Source organism: Wasmannia auropunctata, unplaced genomic scaffold (assembly GCF_000956235.1).
Source record: "Wasmannia auropunctata unplaced genomic scaffold, wasmannia.A_1.0 LD336101.1, whole genome shotgun sequence".
NCBI classification, from domain to species: Eukaryota; Metazoa; Arthropoda; class Insecta; order Hymenoptera; family Formicidae; genus Wasmannia; species Wasmannia auropunctata.
Window position 1 is genome coordinate 3499203 of NW_012026789.1, and position 20432 is coordinate 3519634.

General features: G+C 38.8%; 1 protein-coding gene across 1 annotated transcript; it reads right to left on the bottom strand.

Annotated features, from left to right (window-relative positions):
* Positions 1 to 583: 583 nt before the first annotated feature.
* LOC105459593 (homeotic protein spalt-major-like) lies at positions 584 to 15723 on the bottom strand. The gene is made up of 8 exons (XM_011705758.1): positions 15588 to 15723; positions 7490 to 10843; positions 4545 to 4678; positions 3341 to 3628; positions 2444 to 2804; positions 1710 to 1858; positions 1309 to 1482; positions 584 to 985 (listed from the first exon to the last, which is right to left on the bottom strand). The coding sequence occupies exons 1-8, from the start codon at positions 15721 to 15723 to the stop codon at positions 584 to 586; spliced, it is 4998 nt and encodes a 1665-aa protein (XP_011704060.1).
* Between the last annotated feature and the right edge of the window lie 4709 nt (positions 15724 to 20432).

The window sequence follows — 20432 nt, forward strand, 5'->3', positions numbered from 1 at the left end:
GAGAGAGAGAGAGAGAGAGAGAGAGAGCGGCGTAGAGATATGTCGTCACTCGTACGTGGAGAAATGCCAAAAGCAATTCGATCACCAACGCGAGCTACGCTCGGTCGCGCGATTGTCCCCGGTGATCGTTCCGATCGTGCTCTCCCGACGTGAGAGAGATCAGGCGATCGTTTTCAGTTCCGAAGATTGTCTTCCTTTGAAATGCACGGATACAACACGGGAAAGGTAGCTGTGACATATATTGTGACTGCTCCGATTGAGATTTGCGGAATCATCTTTACGCGACGCATCATTGCGCGACTGAAAACTGCAGCTTCCACTTCTGATGATCGCGCGGATCGTAACGGGACCGAATGAGTCAGTGATAAATCTTCATCGATTAGGACGGAGGATCGAGACTGCCCCGTCCCGCTATCAACATTCACTCGTCGCGATTCTCCTTTCTTTTCTTCTAAACTAATTCAGTCTGAGAGAATTGTATCGATTATATTATCAGCCTCTTACGTAGCGGAGATTCGGCCGCCGTGAACGAACGATCGCGCCTTTCGTGTAGTTAGGTGGAAAGATATGTATTCGTCAAGTTTCACGCGGCTAATCCCTCTCCCCTCGCTGGTGGCGGTGGTAACCGCGCTGTGGGCGGTGTGGCGTCATTCTCGGCTCTGCTCGGTGTCTCCCGGTCGAAATGGTGCTGAAGTGTATCGCCGGTCCAAGACACACTGGCGGACGTCTGATTGCCGCCGTTGGACGATGCGCCGGGCGAATGCGAGGGCGACGGTGTTTGGAAGAGCATGGATCCCGAGGGTATCGCGGACTTGCCATCCACTAGGGGCCCGTTACTGGTCGGACCCAACGGTTGTTTGTCCAGGGAGAAGCCACCCCCGCCGGCGCCGTACACCGAGCCGAACAGACTCGCCGCGTATTTGCCCGCGCTCAAGGAATGAGGCGGTAATCCGTTGCTACTTTGAATCACCGAAATCTCGTTCAGCTGTAAGTAATGCACGCCGTCTGGTTAGGTTTATTCGGGGGCAATTACCTACAAAAATAAAAATAAACGATGACTGTGGCTCCCCGTGATGTCTTTGGCATTTAATCGCGTACCGTTAAATGCTTTAATTAAGTTCAGTATTCGTTATGTAAAAGTCGAAGATGCGCGCGATAAAATAAAAATTTCCACGAATTTTTCTGGATTTTATTGTAATACGAGAATTCAACGTTTCTATAGCAAGACATCCATAAAACTTATTGCGCTAGTTGTCTTTGAATTATTCTGGTAGAATAGTCTTTCGCTTCGAGCGACATAAGTATTACCTTCTGCTGGACGCCGTTAAGGAATGGCGCGGGAAGATACGGGTAAAAGAGGTCCGGTCGTCGTTGCAGAAACTCCGAGTCCTTGGGCGTGATTGGCAGGGGAGGTATATCCAACGACATCCGTCGGCCTCGACGCGACGTTCCGTTGGTGAACATGTGAGTACCCATGTGTACCTGTGGTGAAAAAATCAAGAGAGGCGATCAGAGACGATATTCGCGCGTTAGGTCTCGATCGGGTAGGCGCTGATCTTTCATCGAGCTCGAGTGATTTTGCGACGTTTACGCGTTGTGGCGTTAGTAGAAGCGGTAGCGGCTAGCTGGTGTTAATAGAGACTTTCGGGAAACTTGTAGAAAGGACTTAGAGACTTTCGACGACATCTAGAAAATTAATGTGCTTATACCTTGAGGTTGCCCTTGGTGGTGAACGCCTTCTGGCAGACGGTGCATCGGAACGGTTTGTCGCCGGTGTGAGTTCTCATATGTATCTGGAGCGCCGAAGACGAGGAGAAATTCTTATTGCAAATCTGGCACAAATGCTTGCTCGGCAGGCCTGCAAATACATATAATGGTTTCGCTAAACTGCCCCTGACTTCGTGATAGTGATATGCGATGGTAAATGATTAAATAATCGTTATTTCGTAAAAGTCAGTCTGAGGCTATGGATCGTGAACATTAATAGAAGTTCGACATAAAAATAGACTCAACGATGTCTTTAAAACCTAATAGTGAAATAATATTTATTTATTCATAGTATTGGAAATAGAAGAAGTAAGATGCCACCATAGCCACAAAAAATCCAACTTGCCCTATATATATATATATATATGAAAAAATGAACAGAGTGAGCATAACCCGCCACCAGCAATCCAGCGTGTAGAAATAACGATGGACAGGAAGCAGGAGGAAGAATCTAACAAGCGTGTTGCGAAGCAGCAGCGTCGGGTATTCCAAACTACGGTTTTCGTTAGCGAGAGAGGCCGTCAAACGTGATTAACAACGCGTTTAGCAATGAGATCTGCCGAGCGAAGCTGAACTCGGATAATAATGGGTGGCGCTCGATGAAGAAGCAGATTGAGTTTTCTTTTTCTTTCTATTCCTTATGAAAACGAACGAACGCGAACGAAATCATACTTACTGGCTGGTCTTTTCGGTGCCGGCAGATCTCCTTCCGGTGATCTTTTCACTGGTATCGTGGACTCGAGGGACGTCGGTGGCATCGGCGGGGGTGGTGGAGGTGGTGGAGGTGGGGGTGGTAGGCTTGAATCATCGACGCACATTGGACTTCTGGAAGTTTCTTGTTCCTGCTGCTGCTGTTGCTGCTGCTGTTGTTGCTGCTGCTGCTGTTGCTGCTGTTGTTGCTGTTGTTGTTGCTGCTGCTGCTGTTGCTGCTGCTGCTGTTGCTGTTGCTGCTGCTGCTGTTGATGCTTTGGATCGCTGAATAGATGTGGCGGCATATCGCGAATCTTGTGAGTCAACATATGCTGCTTCATATTACCCTGCGCATTAAAACACATTCTATTGTATTTAATTAAGCAGTTGACTGTGAGAAGAACAGTCGTAACATTATTATTCATGTATGGCATCTGTGTACAGTATATTAGCGATCTGCGAATATTGCTGTTGAGTACTCCATGGTAATAAAGATACATTGGGAATTTCATACTTTTATTTTAGATGAGGGAAATTTATTTTGCGTGATTATATATTTGTATTAAATTTACTTTATGTAACACATTATGTAAGGTATCTTTTTTTATCGAAGTTAATTCACGTTATATTCAATATTTACGTTTTAAAGACATCTGCATTATTCAGATAAAATTATCGCGTTGCGTATTGCGCGGATGTGTACATTTTGCTTAATCTTGCGATAATTACGTCTTGAGTTTGGGTAGTTTATTTCAATCGCGAGAAGGAAGAGCACAATATTATTACGCAAAAAAGATAACTTGCGATTCGGTTGCATAATATCGACTACACGAGATCGCAGGACGAACGCGTGTACGCTTGCTGGTAGAGGAGAGACTCTTACCAGGAAGACGTGGTCCGAGGGTAGAAGTCCGAGGGCGGGTGGCATCAGCGGGGGCAGGCGGACGGCAGGATAAACAGACGTCAGCCTTCGCCCCCCTCCTGTTCCTGTCCGCCCCCGGTTCTTCCGTTCCTCAGGCCGCCGCCGCCTGCGTTTCGGTTTCTCACTATTTCCGGCGGCCGATTTCGCCGGGTACGAGCGATATTGGGAATTGGGTTGTGGGAGAATCGGACCCTTCGCGGCGAAGGGTTGGTCCGCGCAGGAACATACTTGCTGACCGGAATCATCGTTCTGAAAGTACAGCAGAACAACGAGACGAATATAGAAGTGGTGCGAATAGATATGTGAGAAGAAATTTTGCATGACGAATAAAACATTTCTAATATTTAATTATTGATTTCTAACTGCCGACTAATCCTTAAATATCCTATCTTTTCGCGCATATTTTCATAATGTCGGTAACGCTAATGATAATATTGCTATATGTGTGATAGATTATTTTTTTAATACTGTCTTATATCATTCGACGTAGATATTTCATAACAAATTTTGCAACTGTATTATTTAAATGTATTATTTTCAGGAAATTTATTTTAATTTATTACTTTCAGGAAATTTTATGCGGTGATAGGCACTGTAATGCTTAAGATTTAAATAAATATATGTACAGTGTGCTTTATATTCATATCAACTAATTACGACATAAGAAATATTTTATATTAATCATTTTATCAAAGGAAAAAAATAGTTTTCTCTTTATAGTATATTTTTCTCTTGTATTTTTATTTGACGTTATAAACATTCCATTTAGGACATATTCTTTGGAAGTAGAGTAGGATGATAATATGAAACAAAATATTTTTGAATTTTTAGCGGGGTATCATACAATAATGAAGATGTGCAGATATTTTTAAGCAATATTATTTTATGGTGTTTTCTGACATAGTTTAAGTAATATCAGTTCCAACATAAATCTGTCTCTGTTTTGCGTGGAAATCAAATAAAACAATACTTTTGCAACAGGATGCAGATATCAAGATATGGTATCGATGATTAAAGTCACAATTGACAAGGTATCTCGTATAATCGAGATACGAATCACAGTGAGGCAAGACGACAAACAAAAGAGTAAGAGAGAAAGAAAGAGAGAAAGAGAGATTAGCAATTCGCAGAATACGCTTTCGAGGTAAAAAGCAGATTTAATTACCTTCGTAGAAAAACCTCGATCGCATATGGTGCATTTGAAAGGTCGCTCCTTCGTATGACTCCGGTAATGAATCTCCAATGCAGATTGGCACGCGAACGTCTTGTAGCAGAACTTACATGTGGTGTTGCCACGTACTGTAACAAATTGTATTTCTTTATTTTCAATTTAATCCTTCGTGTACGTATATATTTCGACGAATTACGCTTCAAAAATATTCTTAATACATCATTTTCATTTTGCTCTAACAACGTCTTGCATTGTGTATTTTTCCCACGATTTCAAAAATATAATGTATAGTCTGTCAAGGAATAGCGTGAATAAATTTCAGCATAAGTTTTATACGAAGTTTTTTTTATTAAAAAAGTTTTATATGAAATAGAAAAAATTTTTGATTTATGATGGGTTATATAAAACAAGGCTCAATTGACTTTATAGCTTTTTAAGAGAAACAATATTTTTAACGCGTTAATTGTTAAAAGTTCCTGATGTTCAAACGCCATATTTTCTTTAAATAAATAAAACAATTAGTTTGTGAAAAACGTATAACAACTAAGCAATATCCAGTTTCGTCGCGCTTTTCCTTGATGTATTTCAAAACGTCACGTATTTACATATGTTAACAACTAAAATTAAGCCATTATTCTAAGAAACTAATAATGACTAGCTTCTTTTATAATTCCAGGTATTTACTAATAACTGCGAAAAGATTTAAATAAAATGAAACAGAATAATAGAAAAGATGAGAGTGAATTGTGGTGCAAGAAATAAATTGTACAAAAAAAATTTATAATAAAAGTTTATTTTCCCAATATTCCTTCCCAATAACATATATTGTCAAGGCCATTGTCCTGAGTACCAAGGTGCTGATCGAAATCGTCACTCATTATTTATAAAAATGTTATTAATAAATAAAGTTGGTCAATAAATATTGATGTAAAATGAATATGAAGTAAGATGCAATATCTCATCGAATATGAATAGATTTCAAGTAGGTAAGGTTTAGTTAGAGACCAAAAATTGGCGAGTGAAAAGAATAAAAAGGCGGAACGGGCTTTGCCCTTTTCCCCAAATTCCATTCTGAAAAACCCAATTTCCTTAACCTGAAGTTAGGTCAGACTTTCAGTATAGCGGTGTGCTGATTTCGCTTGTGCCCTACTCACACATTTATTTTTAAATTTTTCACATTTTTGAATATTCTATATAACGTTCTATTTTTAAAACAACGAAGCTTCTCTCTTTTATATTTTGCAATAAATTTAAATAAATTTTCATCTAAAGCTAACTCACTCACGTATTCATTTTGCATTTAATAAATAATGAGCGATTTTTTAATTGGTAACGAAAACTGTATGTTACAATGCGGATTGCTGTATTACAATTACAATTTCTATCATTTTCATTCTTTTAGTTTCTTTTTATTTAGTAGCTTTTAAATCAATAATAAGCGACAGCTAAAACTTGCGTTACTTGGATTCAATACTTTGATCTTGATAATATATAATTAAAGTCATAATTATCGGAAAGGATAATTATAGGATAATTATTGGGAAGGTAAATTTTTATATTTTTTTCAAAATAAAATAAAACAATAATTATCTTTTTTGTATAAATATTTCAATCATTATATTGATCTTAATATATCAATATGAGAGTAAATTAATATAAGACGCATACCAATTAGGTCCAATATAAACAGATAAGCGTGGATATCCGTGTAGTACAATAATTGCTTTGTACATTTTACTTTGTACTTTTTAGTTTTACTAAGAATATTTTATAAACACAATTATAATGGTTTTTTCTTTAGTGTTTTTCTTAGATATAATGTTCGACAATCCATCAACACCGAGAATTAGTTTCCACAAAAGTAGAAATTCAAACCTTCTTCAATCGTCAGTTTAGCAGTATACAATTTATATGTATCGTATATTATAAATATCATATATGTACATTTTGTATAACATTTATTTCCTAACGTGCATAGTATTAAAAGTGTTAAATACTATCTAAATTATAAGACGCAAAATAACAAAATTTTAATAATAAAATAAAAAGCAATACTATATAATATAGTTACAAGTAGTCATTTTTTACTATAAGCGGTTACTTTAACGCGAAAAACAATCCATATTTATGGTATTATTATTAATTTGTAAGTTATAATAATGCCGCTATATTTCTCAAATCGATATTGATAGGAGCAGATATTAATAAGATTAATTTGAAGAATCTTCCCTATCATATTGCCCGCTATCTTTTGCCACTTTTTCCAGACAAAACCTACTTGCCTTGATAGAACCTACTTGCCTTGCTTATGAATTTTTTCCAATGTGAGCGGACATCAATCGTTATTGTATTAATGTAGAATGATTAACTTCCACTCGTTTTCTAATATTGAGGCCGAGTCTTCACTTTTAGTTTTCTAAATAAAAAAAAAAATAAAATAAAAATAAATGAAAAAACCAAAATAAGTAAAACAAAATTGTACCGCTCTAAAAATTTCTACGAAATGACAAAAATATTTTATACTTGTATAAACGTGACACGGCATCGCAAGAGATAGCGTAAATACAATGAGAAACATAAATTATCACATAACATTAAGGAATGTAGAAAAATAAAACGGTAAGAAGAAGAATAATATATAATAATGTAGATACAAAAAAAGAGACAAAGAGAAAGAAATAAAGATGATTATTGAAACAAAGGTAACAGATAAAAAAAGAAGAAAGTTATATGTATAAAAGGAGAATGGGAGTGCTAGGTCCAGCTACACCACAAACGGGATATTGATATGAGATTGGATAAGACGGATATGTCACGGAAATAGGTATACTCGGCGATACTGGACTTAGCGATTCGCGGCAAAGAATCATGATCATAGTTCGGACGAGGGATAAGGTGTAGCAGGAACCGCAGCCCGCCCTGATGCTAGCAGTTCCTACCTGCTGGGCCTCCGACAGCTAGGCCGAGCGGATTGTAGGTCGATGATGCGGCTAGTACGGCCGATGTGGTCAGCGAGGCTAGTGGTCCGCTACCGGGCCCGCTTCCCGGGTTGATGGCACTCATCGAGGTGATGCTATTCATGTTCGACGTGCCTATCGTGCTGGTGGTAGGAGCGGATGAGACTTGCAGCAATCCCGCGAACATGCCGAAGGGATTTGGTGGATGGAGCGGCACGATCTGGGGTGGCGGTGTCGGTGATGCTGAAGCCACCGACGCTGGCGTGGACGAAGCACGGGGCGTCAGGTCGAGTGGGGCTCCGGAAGTCGGCGGGCTAGTACTCTTCTCGCTGCCGTTGTACCGATGAAAGGACGGCGACCTGACCACGTTTGTAGTCGTGGCCGTCGTCGTGATGGTCCTTACTTGGTTCTCGAGCGCCGCCAACGAAGTTGAAAATATAGGAAGCGTCATATCCTTGTGCTCGGTCGTATCTTCACTTTCGTGATCCTGCTCCTCTTCGATTTCGACGCTACGCCTGTCGCGATTCAGTTCACACGTCCTCTCGTCGTCCTCTCTGTGATCTTGCTCTTCATCCTCCTGATCTTCCATCTCCTCGCCATGCTCCTCCATAAATCTCTGTCGTTGCTGAGACTCCTCTTTCGTTTCGACGTCGCTCTCTTGCAGCAATTGTTGCTCGATGGTCGTTTGCCTAGATGGAGGGAATCCTAAGGAGAAGCCCGCACTGGTCGGATGTATCGGCGGAAATCCTTGCGGGAGAAAAGACGCCAGCGGATGATAACCAGGTGGAAACTCGTTCACTTCTGCAGCTTGGATCTGCTCCGGACTGAGATCGGTGGGTTCCCCGGTATGAAGACGTATATGCTGTTGCAATACGAGAGCGTTTGTGAATTTCTTGTGACACACGGGACACTGGTGCAACACTCTCAGTGGTGGTTTCGCTCTGTGCACCCCCATGTGGGTTTTCAGATTGCCTTTCGTCGTGAAGGCGCGACCGCAAATTTTACACTTGAAAGGACGTTCGCCAGTGTGAGTGCGATAATGCATCAGCAACGCGCTCTTGCATGAGAGCACTCTGTGGCAAACGATGCATTGATTAGGATCGCTCAATTTGTGCTCGATATTGTCGACTAGTTGCTGTAGCTTGGACGTCTCCGAAGTTTTCGTTATTTCGATCAAGCTCTCCCAGGAATTGTCATTGCTGCCCGGTCGCGGTAACAAAGTCGAATAAATCGCTGGGTCCTTGGCTGGATCAATCATTTCATTTGCGGATGTCGTGATTGGTCCTGCCGAAGAAACAGGAAGGTGAGAAATTTGGTGATGAACCGGGGGACCTGGAAACAGTATTCCGGCGAAAGATGTCTGCAGACTACCGCTACTCGCGCTACTACTAGCCGGCGATGCTCCTGGATACGCCACGATCTGTTGGGGCAAACGATTGATCGTACCTCTACTCGAGAGATTTTCGGGTTGCTCCTCTGTTTCCTCGTCTACTTCCATCTCTCCGTCACCCTCTAAACGCCCGCTGATCTTGCTGTCCATGCTACAATCCTCGTACGTTTGCGGCTGGGACGGTGGATTTGCGGATTGGGGCGAATTAAGGTATCGTCTCGTGGTTTCCTCAAAATCTTCGCTCTCCTCCTCTGCGGCTTCTTCCGTCTCCTCGGGTTCTCTCTTCGGTGTTATTCGCTCGGCGCCTTCCCGACTCATCGGTCGCTGTTGATACTGCTCCTGTCCGGGTGATCTCTGTTCGAGTTTTATCTCCTCTCTCTGCTCAAGTTGCTGCTTTTGATGTTGTTGATGGAGATTGTCGTGAAAGGAATGACGAGAATTCAATATGGCAGCGGGAGAAGTGGGAGATGTCTGTGGAACGGTGGTTATGGGTTTACTAAGATTCTCCGGCACATCTTGATCGTCCCGGTGATTAATAACTGGAGATCGGTAAAGGGGCGTCATATTGGATAAGGTGAGACTCAGAGGTATTGGCGGTTGTGGTGGGAGGAAACCGTGTGTTGTTGCCGGATGAAACGGGGGGTGATGAGAGGATGGTGGTGGCGGCGGCGGCGGGGACGGCATCGGTCTCTGCCCGGAAGCGATTTGCTGCAAGAGGGGTGGGTGGTATTTATCTAAATGTTCTGGAACAGGATTCGGATTCATCTTAACATGTGGAAATTTGGCCGTATGCCTTTGGAAGTGGACCTTCAGGTTGCCCTTGGTCGTGAACCGACTGCCACATACGTTGCACTTAAAGGGTCGCTCACCTGTGTGGGATCGTATGTGGATTTGCAGCGCCGAGTCGCTACCGAAGACTTTGCCACAGAAGCGACATCGATGCTTGAAGAAGGGCTCACCGCGACCACCGCTTGATTTCGAATCGTAAGGAGATAGTCGCGAGCCTTTGCCTCTAAACGCGAGCTCGTCGGCCAAATTGTTGGCTAGTCCTTGACTTGCGTTATCCAATACCTCCTGGGTACGCTTTTGAAGAATGTCCAGAGTATTGGGCTCGTGAAGCGGAGGCGGATCGGTGTTCGTTATGATCGATGAAGCAAGGGAAGCGCTTATCGAGCAAAGCGGCGGCATTTGATGCGGCATCGGCACCTGGCTGCTGGTGGTCGTGATGACTGTTGACGTCGTGCCGGATGAAGATAGGGGTAGATTCAAAGGAGAGGCGCTGCTCGTCGAAGTGGGTCGTTCCTGAAGCAGATTCGGCGTCAGCGGCGCCGGTGATGTTTGCTGATGATGACTCGGCGGACGAGAAGAAGGAGGTGACGCGAGACTCGACAATGGTTTCGGATGAATAATAGGTGATGACGAAGCCTCTTTGTTATCAGTTGGCTCCGTTGACGATTGCATTACCGATTGCCCATGAGTGATCAATAATTGTTGCTGAAGTTGTCGAATCAGCTGTAATTGTAATACCTGTTGATTCTGAAGGGTGCACAGCGTGTTTTCCAGAAATGCCAGATCTTGTAGCGCCGCTTCGCTGTCTGTCCCAGTGAGAGCAGTGGCAGCGAATTGGGCGACCGCCACTTTTGTATTCTGCAGGGCTTCGAGGGTGACATGACTAGTTCCAGCTGGCGGGAATATAGCGGTAGGCAGGCCGCTTTCCACAAAGTTATTATTGTTCTCCGCGTCTTGTCGATGATGAATCTGTTTGCGCGAGCCCTCTTCGTCCTCATCCTGCTCATCTTGCTCATCGATACCTTCTTCCTCATCCTCTTCCATAGGATCATCGTCGCCCTGATGAGATCTCGTCGCTGTGAGATCCACGGCTTCCTCGCCAGCTCCTCCTCCACCACCGCTCTCCTCACCGTCTGATGTAAAGTCATTTTCTTCTCCTGCAAAATAAAATGATGAAAATTGATAAATAATAAGCCATTTATCTATCTCGTAATTGATATTAATTCATAGATATTATTTCGTGATTATATATGTTTGATTTTATAAACAATGCATGTTTATAAAAGATTCCACGTGAAATCTCAAAGCAAGGTTGAAAAATTTTTCACATTACATGCGAATATGCGTAAGCCGATAGCTATACGGCAAACATTAAAATGAGGGCAGATACATCAGCACCTGTGCTTTTAAAGTTTCACTCGATTAACATGAGCGCCAAGGTTAACATGAAAGATAAGTTGACATCCCATATACATATTACACTCAGGATGTACGACAAAAGCGGAATTCTTAATGATGGCGATATAAACGAGTTTCCGGTTCTTTATATTGAAATATATTCTTTATATAGAAAATAATCATATATTCGTTAGAGAAAGAAGAAAGATTATTTATTAAACACTAAAAGAATACCTTAATATATACAATAGATTTTTAGATTTTCTTAGAAACTAGTGTAATAATATAAAAATTAATAAAGTATGTATATGCACATGATTCACACTTTTTTCCTCCAAGAAAAGGTGCATTAGATAAAATATCCTACAAGGTCAATATGTAAGATGATATATTATCAACAATAAGAGAGATTATTCCTTACAAGAGATATTGTTGATATCTAAGATTATAAGAAAAATTATGGCTTCCTTTGGATATAAAGCTCATTATTAGTTACTTAGTTAATTACATTGAGTTTTCGATAGTCTTCGATTTGTGTCACAAAGAATTCTCTATTCGATATGCATGCAAATAAGTCATCAGTTTAAAAAATTTTACTTGCAATACCTTAACACTTTGTTAAAGACAGTTAGATAATGAACAAATAATAAGGATTCCAATACTTGAAAGTATATTAGAACATATAGAAGTACATTGAATCGTAATGATTGAATGCCGAAATTTATTTTTTCTAATTTTTTTTTAAGTAGGTGTATATTTAGAACAGTGTAGAACAAGAAAAATTCAAATGCCTCACAGCTTGTTTAACAGTTGATGAGATTGACATTAGGTATCAAATTTTTCGGAGTCAAAGAAAGTAGAAATATAGCCCGTTTGGCACCAAGGCACTTTTAGTTTTAAAGGGATGCTGGAGTCATCTATTTACCGATAGCAATATACCATTTTTATTCCTTACTATCTACTTCGTATTAATCGCATAGAATACAAATTCCTTTTCTACGATTAAAATACACATGCTAATATCAGGCTCTGATATATTTTGTAGTATTTTGTATGTATATTTTGTCAAACATTGAGAAATTACAGAGTTTGTTATCCATTTTTACCTCAATTGACAATTAGTGCTGTCGATTTACCAAAACGTTTATTTCGTGGAAAAGTTATTCAGATTATATGCTCGAAATAAAGGCAGAGCCAAATGTACAACAGAGAAATGAATATATGTAAATTTTTTAGAGGTATAAACAAAAATATTTTGATATTCTACAAATCTACAAATTGTGCGTATGTGAGATATTGATGTGGTAGTAAATATATACACATCATTACACACTACTCATCAATATCGTACGCATACATATGTACAAATCGTTGATAAAAAGCGGACGGAATTTGGCCGTCGCGCCAGCATGTCTTTAAAGCTATACTTAAAAATTATACGTATAAGTTGCTGTAATCTTTTTTAGATATTTGACATTTTTTGCTGATAACATACAAAGATCCCAAACAATTCGAGACATACGTATATGTATATTTTCTATAGTTAAAAAATTAATATTAATTTAAGTATGTAAGTTAATGTTTCAGTTTTAATAGAGAATTATATTGTAAGATTGAATAATAAGTAATCGGTGTATTTTTTTCGATGGATATACCTGGTTTGTCTCAAAAGTAATAAAACTAATTCTAGAAAAACTGTTTTATTGAAAATGCATTTAATATTTTTTAAAGTAAGATCCTTGAGCGTCAATGCAGCAGTTCCTACGCTGCTACGAAGAGTGGCAGTAACGCTGGAACCGCTGTATTGATGCTCAAGAATCCTACTTTGAAAAATATTAAGTGTATATATTCAATAAAACGATTTTTCCAGAATTAGTCTCATTACTTTTGGGACAGACCATATATGTATATATAATGTTATAGAACTCACAAATTGATATCAGACTAATGACAATTGAAAATTATTCTGTATATATTAATTTTATGTATAGACATATATGTATATCGATTGTCACTCATTTATTATAGTTTTGTGCAGAAAATTTTTCTGTCAAAAATTTTTCACCATTCTGGAAGACCGATTAGAATTGATCGAATCAAAATATTAATGAAGCCTATGCCAAACAGCAATGAGAGCGAAGATATATTCATTATATCGAAAATCCATTAAAAAATCATTTGTGCAAATTCAACTATGACATTTGAATGACCGAACGTCGTACGAAATGACCGAAAAATATAGTTCGCTAATCAATCTTGATCTGCTGCTTAAACGTGACAAAAACGTTTCTGAAATGAATGGTGATGGTGACGATGAAAAATGGATGAAAAATCGACAACAATGTCGAGTAAAATGCATGAGAATCCAAGAAAAGATCTAGGTAAAACGAACTATCATTAAGATATTCCAAAGATTGATCTTTACTTGAAAAACCTCACGACGTATAATGGTGTTAGAAAGATACCGTGGATCGTGAATTGTGAACTAAATAAAATGCTTATAAATATTCGTAATTAAATCAACTGAAGCAGTCGAAAAGCATCGAGAATTGAGTCAGTGGTTGGATTTAGATATAACTTATAACCTGATTTTTATGTTAATGTTGATTTTCTCCTCATTTTAACAATACAGCTCGCATTTTAACAAAGACCTACCGATCGCGCTGTCAGGTAAAATCACAGGTAAAAAATCTTCTACCTCAGCAGTAGTCGTGAAGATACGATAAGATCGTATCTTTTTAGTAATGCCAAATCCATCATGTATATCTATCGAAAAAAATACACTGTCCGAAAAAAATAAAATACCGATTACTTATTATTCAATCTTATAATATAACTCTCTATTAAAACTGAAACATTAACTTACATACTTAAATTAATATTAATTTTTTAACTATAGAAGATATACATATACGTATGTCTCGAAATGTTTGGGATCTTTGTAAGTCAGCAAGAAATGTCAAATATCTAAAAAAAACCTACCGATCGCGCTGTCAGGTAAAATCACAGGTAAAAAATCTTCTATCTCAACAGTTGTGAAGATATGATAAGATCACATCTTTTTAGTAATGTCAAATCGTTGTTGAAATTTTTTTAAAATTGTGATATTATAAAATTATAATTATAGATTGCATAATTACAATTATATGACCGCTTTTAGAGAGATAAAAGAGTCGCACGCTTTAATTAAGCATCCAGTTCATTATTTGAGACCAATCGGAACATAGTGATTAGAACAATGAACGGACAATAGTGATTATACAGACTTTACTTCTTTAACCATTCGTAGAAAATTTATATAATTTGACGGAAATGTTTTACCTTGACCTGCTCTATCACTTTTACCTTTTAAACCTTTTGTAATATATAATTCTCTTAAAAAATTTTCTTTCTTAATTCTTTCATAAGTGCCGGTCCACAATGAAGATTTTAAGCCCTAAGCAGTAAAAAATAGACCAATCGTAGTCAAATATGAGAAGGAATAATCGATTGTAATTGGTCAATATTTTACGGCATAAGGCTTAAAGTCCTTATTGCGGACCGACACTAATGAAAAATTTTAGAAAGTTTCGAAAAACTTTCTATTTTTTAACTCGTTCAAGAAAATGAAAACTTGGGAAAGGAAGACAGAAAGAGAGCGAAAATAGTGAAGCTGCCTAAAAATAGTAAAAGATAATTCAATAAAACAGTTAATACATTATTTAAGGTTTTAAATTTGCATAAAGAACTTTTTTTTAAATTTTTCTTAACAGAAAATAAGATTTATTTAAGATTTTTAGCTAAAAGATTAGCCAATAATAATTTAATAATTTTTTCTATGATTAATTTTTCAAATTTTTAATACATTTTAATGAGATGACAGACTATATTATAGATATTCACACACACACACACACACACACACACACACACACACACACACACACACACACACACACACGCACACAAGCTATCCATGATACATATTGAGAATATAGCTTCAATTATCTCTTATAAATAACATTAGAATTAGAAATATCACTATTGCTCTTAATGTTCGAAGAAAATGTTTAAAAAGAAGTTTTTTAATCAATATTTTAATTTTCTTATACGATATTTTCTTAAATTTCTCTAATTTTATCAGTTATGATACTACAATGATGAAATTATATCCAATTAAAAACTATTGATTTTGTAATCCCAAAACATATACATATAAGATTTCCAGACAACGAAAATAAACCATTCATTATTGAATTATTTATAACACAACTAACAATAAGTAGGAAAATGCCTTTTCGCATTGAAATATTAAGTACTAAGGCCTAGTTCATACTGAATGAAGCATTCTCCTATTGTTATTCACATATTGTTGTGGATTATTTATATAAAATAAATATTTCTATTCAAGATAGAAATATTTATTTCACACAATTTCTCATCGCATAAAGAGCAAATAAATATTTTACGATTCTAATGTTAAGTAAGTAGATATTAAGTAAATATTAAGATAGATAGGCCTACTAGATATTTGTCGATGTGATAACTTGTGGAAGTTGTCCCTTAATCTGTGAATGCGCAGTTTCAATGGATCCGTTATACACCATCTCATACGCTCAGAGGTATCACCAGGTCTTTCGTCTTCGTCTTGTTCGCACATTCCACACAGACAAAATATAACACTGATAACATACCATAACTATTACTATTAAAAATATCGATAAATATCGTATTCTGCAAGAAATCGAAACGTAACTGTTTGAAGAAAAATAAAAATGTGAAAGAAAAGCAGAAAGAGAAAATGCTACCTAAAACTCAATCGAATTCAGTAAATAATGTATTGGAAATATTCTGCAGAGCAGTTATTAGACTTCGTGCATCCGAATACGAAGATCAACTAGTACTTGATCTCAAAGAACCAGTCTTATGAGTGTGTGAGCGCAACGCCACCATCTGTATAGACCCCACCAGTGCCGATGGTGACGGCGATTTCCTCTCTGTCCCACCACTCCGGATATACCACAGCGTGGAACTTCCACCACCACCGTCGCTCCGTGCCACGGTTATGACATGGAAGGCGGCGCGGTTCATAAATCAGGGGGAAAGAGGGCGGCGCTTGCACGAGCCACTCACCGTCGAGTTATTAATTATTATCCAGTGCGCCGGGCGCGCGATACCCTGCCGTCGACGAGGCTCGGCTCGTCGCGCCACCGCCTACGCTGCCGCGTTTAACCCTCCTATCCCCCAGATGTTCGCCAGCGGGTGGTCCGGAATCGCGGCGCCGCGTCGCGCCGCGCCGCGCCGATTTGCGCTCGATTTTGCTCGCCGCGCGGCGCAATATAGATTCCAGCCATTTCGCGCGCGCGATTCCGGACGACAAATTGCAGCCCGCCGCCGCGCCGGAGTAAATTCGGCCGGTTGCGTTTCCGTGATTTCTGTGAATGGTAGAGCGGCAAGCGCGACGGGATCGCGCGATAATCGATTCCGCGTGACCTTCGTCGCGTAGGGCAGCTACATGGCCAACGGTTACATAGCTAGTCTCTGTGTCGCAATTGCAGTCCCCGCGTCCACCGAAATTTTTTTATCTTTGAATGTCACAGAGAGGGTGCAGTCCACTTAACGCTACGAATACTTCGAGGTGTTTGATTGACCGATGAGAAGAAAGAATTTTACTAATTGGCCAATCAAAGAATTCTTCAGTAGCATCAACCGGACCGTAGCCACAAAAGTGAATTTGATGACTTTCTATATTTCTAATAATGAAAATAAAAAAAAGATATGGCTCTTGGAAACACACCTTTTTTTCCTTATTATAAGAGTGACATTGGAGCAACTACTTGTTATTGGATTATCGAATTTTCCAATTTATCGACTCTATAAGTATTAAAAATATTAAAATATTAGAAATATTAAAAGAATAACAATGAAAAAGAAAAAAATAGATTGAATATAATATTGAATTAGACGTAAAAAATAGATTACAGTATATGTATAAACTATAAATAAAAATTATGACTAAAAAGTTGGATATATCAGATTTTACTTTGTCGAAAAAGCTGGTCTTTCCTAGCTAACGGTCGAATAGTATATGAGATAGTTAACGGTCGAATTGTATGAGAGACGTAACCCACCCAGTTCTAGTCATCATATATTTTATCGGGACAAAAGACATATCCCAGGGTGTGGTCGTTTGAGTTTCCGAACAGACGGGTGAATGAAACATTATTGGATTATCCTCGATATTTATAAAATACATTCAATTCTATTACTAATTAGTATAGTTTTACATAGTCTAATCTCAAGTATGTTCATAATACTAATTAAATTATATATATATAAAAACTATTTAATTGTGTGGCTACATTTTAATAGATTTACATATAAATCGTATTATTAGAGGGCACCTACTTCTTAAGTTTTGACCTAGAAATTCAGGTCTGAGAAAAAAACCCCATCAGGTTTCCGGTCAAAAGGAGAAAACATCCAGTCTAGTAAGTACGGATCGGAGAAAGAAATCTTTTCTATTCTCTTGAAAGAAAAAAGAAGTATCGTAACATATACAATATAATATTCGAAAGTGTGTTATATGGTGATAGGCATAAATGCATAGTACATTAATTATTCTACACGGAAATAATTTTGCTGGAAGGTCAAAATTGGATCTAAAAATAATTTTGTTGGAAACTCAAAAATGATTGAAGCATTGCTATAAAATATTTTGATATTTTGGCAAATCAGTTTGACTTTCCAATAAAATTATTTTGATCTCCTTGCAACAAAATTATTTTCAGATCCAATTTTGATTTTCCAGCAAAATCGTTCTTTTCGTGTATTATTCGAAGAATACCTATAATAAAAGAAATATGATTTCTTTTTTGAGACAGCCACCTTATGCGCGCAAAGTTACGTACAGAATAACCATATGAAATATGTATATATACTATATATTATATTGAAAAACGCTTCTCATTGAAAATATATTTGACGAGATTTTATGTTCGATGGATATAAAACGTCATCTTCGTTTGATGTCTTCCATCACGTTTCCTTTACAAAACATTTAATGGCCGTAACGGACCTTCCTATGGTGACAGAAATATCTTGTATTGTCATGTGTCACATTTTTCTTAAAAATGAACAAAAAAAACGATATTTCTTGAGATAAATTAAAAATTGAAAAACATCACTAAAGAACGAAGCTATACGTAGCATATGATTCATAACAATAAAGCGAAAACTGTGACCTTACATAGTCGGCTCGAAGATGACTGAAAAAAGATAAAAGAAGTACTTTTCTTATAAGGGACGGAAATGTTATAAGTTTATGACATTGCAATAGTCGGATTTAAACATAAATTAAAGACATAAAATAATTTTTGTTTTAAAGAGCCGTTTCTCAGTAGAAATTTTTTTTTAGAAATTTGTGAAAGCGCATGCCAAATTTATAATACGTCTACATGAAAGAAGCAATATTCGTTACTGTGAAAAACTAAATTTAAAAATAAAATAAAAAGAAAATGAAAATAAAAGCTTGCAGTGATTGCCCATTTGACGATTATTTTATTAACAATATTATGTGTTTGGCGATTTTGATATTTCGTTTACGTGTTATATGTACAAAAAATTTTAAAATTTAACAAAATTAAACAACATTTAGAACAGCACAAGACTGTAAATATTAAAATTTAGAACAATATAATGTAATAGATGTTCAACAATTTATAATATTATTTGCATGTTGATATTTTATTTAACAAAATTAAATAACATTTACAACAGCATGAGGCTATAAATATTAAAACTTAGAACGATGTAATAGATGCTCAACAATTTATAATACTTATACCTGCATGTTGATATTTTATTATTATTGATACTTTCATCATTTGTTATTTCGTTTGCATGCTTACTCATCGATTATTCATTATTACGTATATATTTCTACAGTATAGTTAGTGGATGGCCATGTTGCTTTTATGTTGCTAACCGGTTCCGTTCTCTCATCGAAGCGAGCGCGTTACTCATTCCGAAATCTGGATTCGCATTTGCGACGAAAGGTACGAATACTACGAATCATGTGTCGTTTAGATTAAAGAAATTTCTTAACTGCGTATCCTTCTCCATGGAGTGCAAGGTCGGGGCTGTCGGGTGCGAACGAGGTCGGTCGATGAGTGTCAACGACTGAGGAATCGGCGCGGGGGTCGTTGCTCCTCTCCTGATTTCGAGTCGCGCGTGTGGCGAATCACTACGGCGACTCGCGGCGCATCGGCGTCGAATACGGGAAGGATCTCGCGTATTCGCATTGACGGGGTCGAGTCTCGTTTAAATAAGTTAACAGTGGCGAGCGAAGACGAAGCAGATCGCGGCGGACGGAGAAAGAGAGACGATGAGGAAAAGGGTGAGAGACGCGGACCGATGAGCAAGAAAGAAAGAGAGGGGGAGAGGAGAAGGAGAAAGAGATAGGGACAAGAGAGGATACTGAGGATATCGAGAGAGCGAGAGGGAGAAAAGTGAAAAGGGACCGAGAAGGAGAGAGAGAGAGAGAGAGAGAGAGAGAGAGAGAGAGAGAGAGAGAGGAGGAGGAAGGAGGGAGGGAGGGAGGGAAAGAGAGAGAGAGAGAGAAGGCGAGCCAAGGGAAATTGCACATGGCGCCTCGCGATTGGCTCGCACCTGTCTCCTCGGACCGCCCTCCTTCAACCCCGATCGCGCGCGCGACGTGCCTACGTACCTAATACGCTTTCTTGCTCGTTGCATATAGTACGCGGCGTATATCGGACGCGTGTATGCAACGTCGCACACTTTCTCACAGGTGCACGGGCATTGTGCGGCAAGGTGTTCGTGCTACGGAGCCGTGTAATGAACCACCACTACCACCGTCAGCACCGCACCACCATCGGCATCACCACCGCCGTCGCCGCTGCCGCCGCCGCCGCCGCCGTCGCTTTACTCCCACTCCCTCCACCACCGAAGAAGCTCGCCGAGTCGTTGGGAGCCGGAACTAAGTGGGGGCGAGTTGCGGCGGAAGGTTCTCTCCGTCACGCGGGTGAGGAAAGGACGGACGATGGTATATATTATACTTTTGTACAGAGAGACTCTGTGCACGCGCGAGGGAGGAGGGCGCAGGGAAAGGGTGGTAGGCAGGCATAGCCGCGGTTACACACGGTTAATCTATCTCCGGGTAGACACTAAAGCGCAAGATGGAAGTCTCCTTCCATTGCGATTGCCATATTTGCAACTGGGAGCGCATCGAGCGCTCTGGCATCGATTATCGGTCCAAATTGTCTTCTTTTCTGGACAATCGATGTGATGATCGATGAATTATCCTCCGTTTATTTGTGTATAGGATATAGTATAACTGTGGTAAAAACG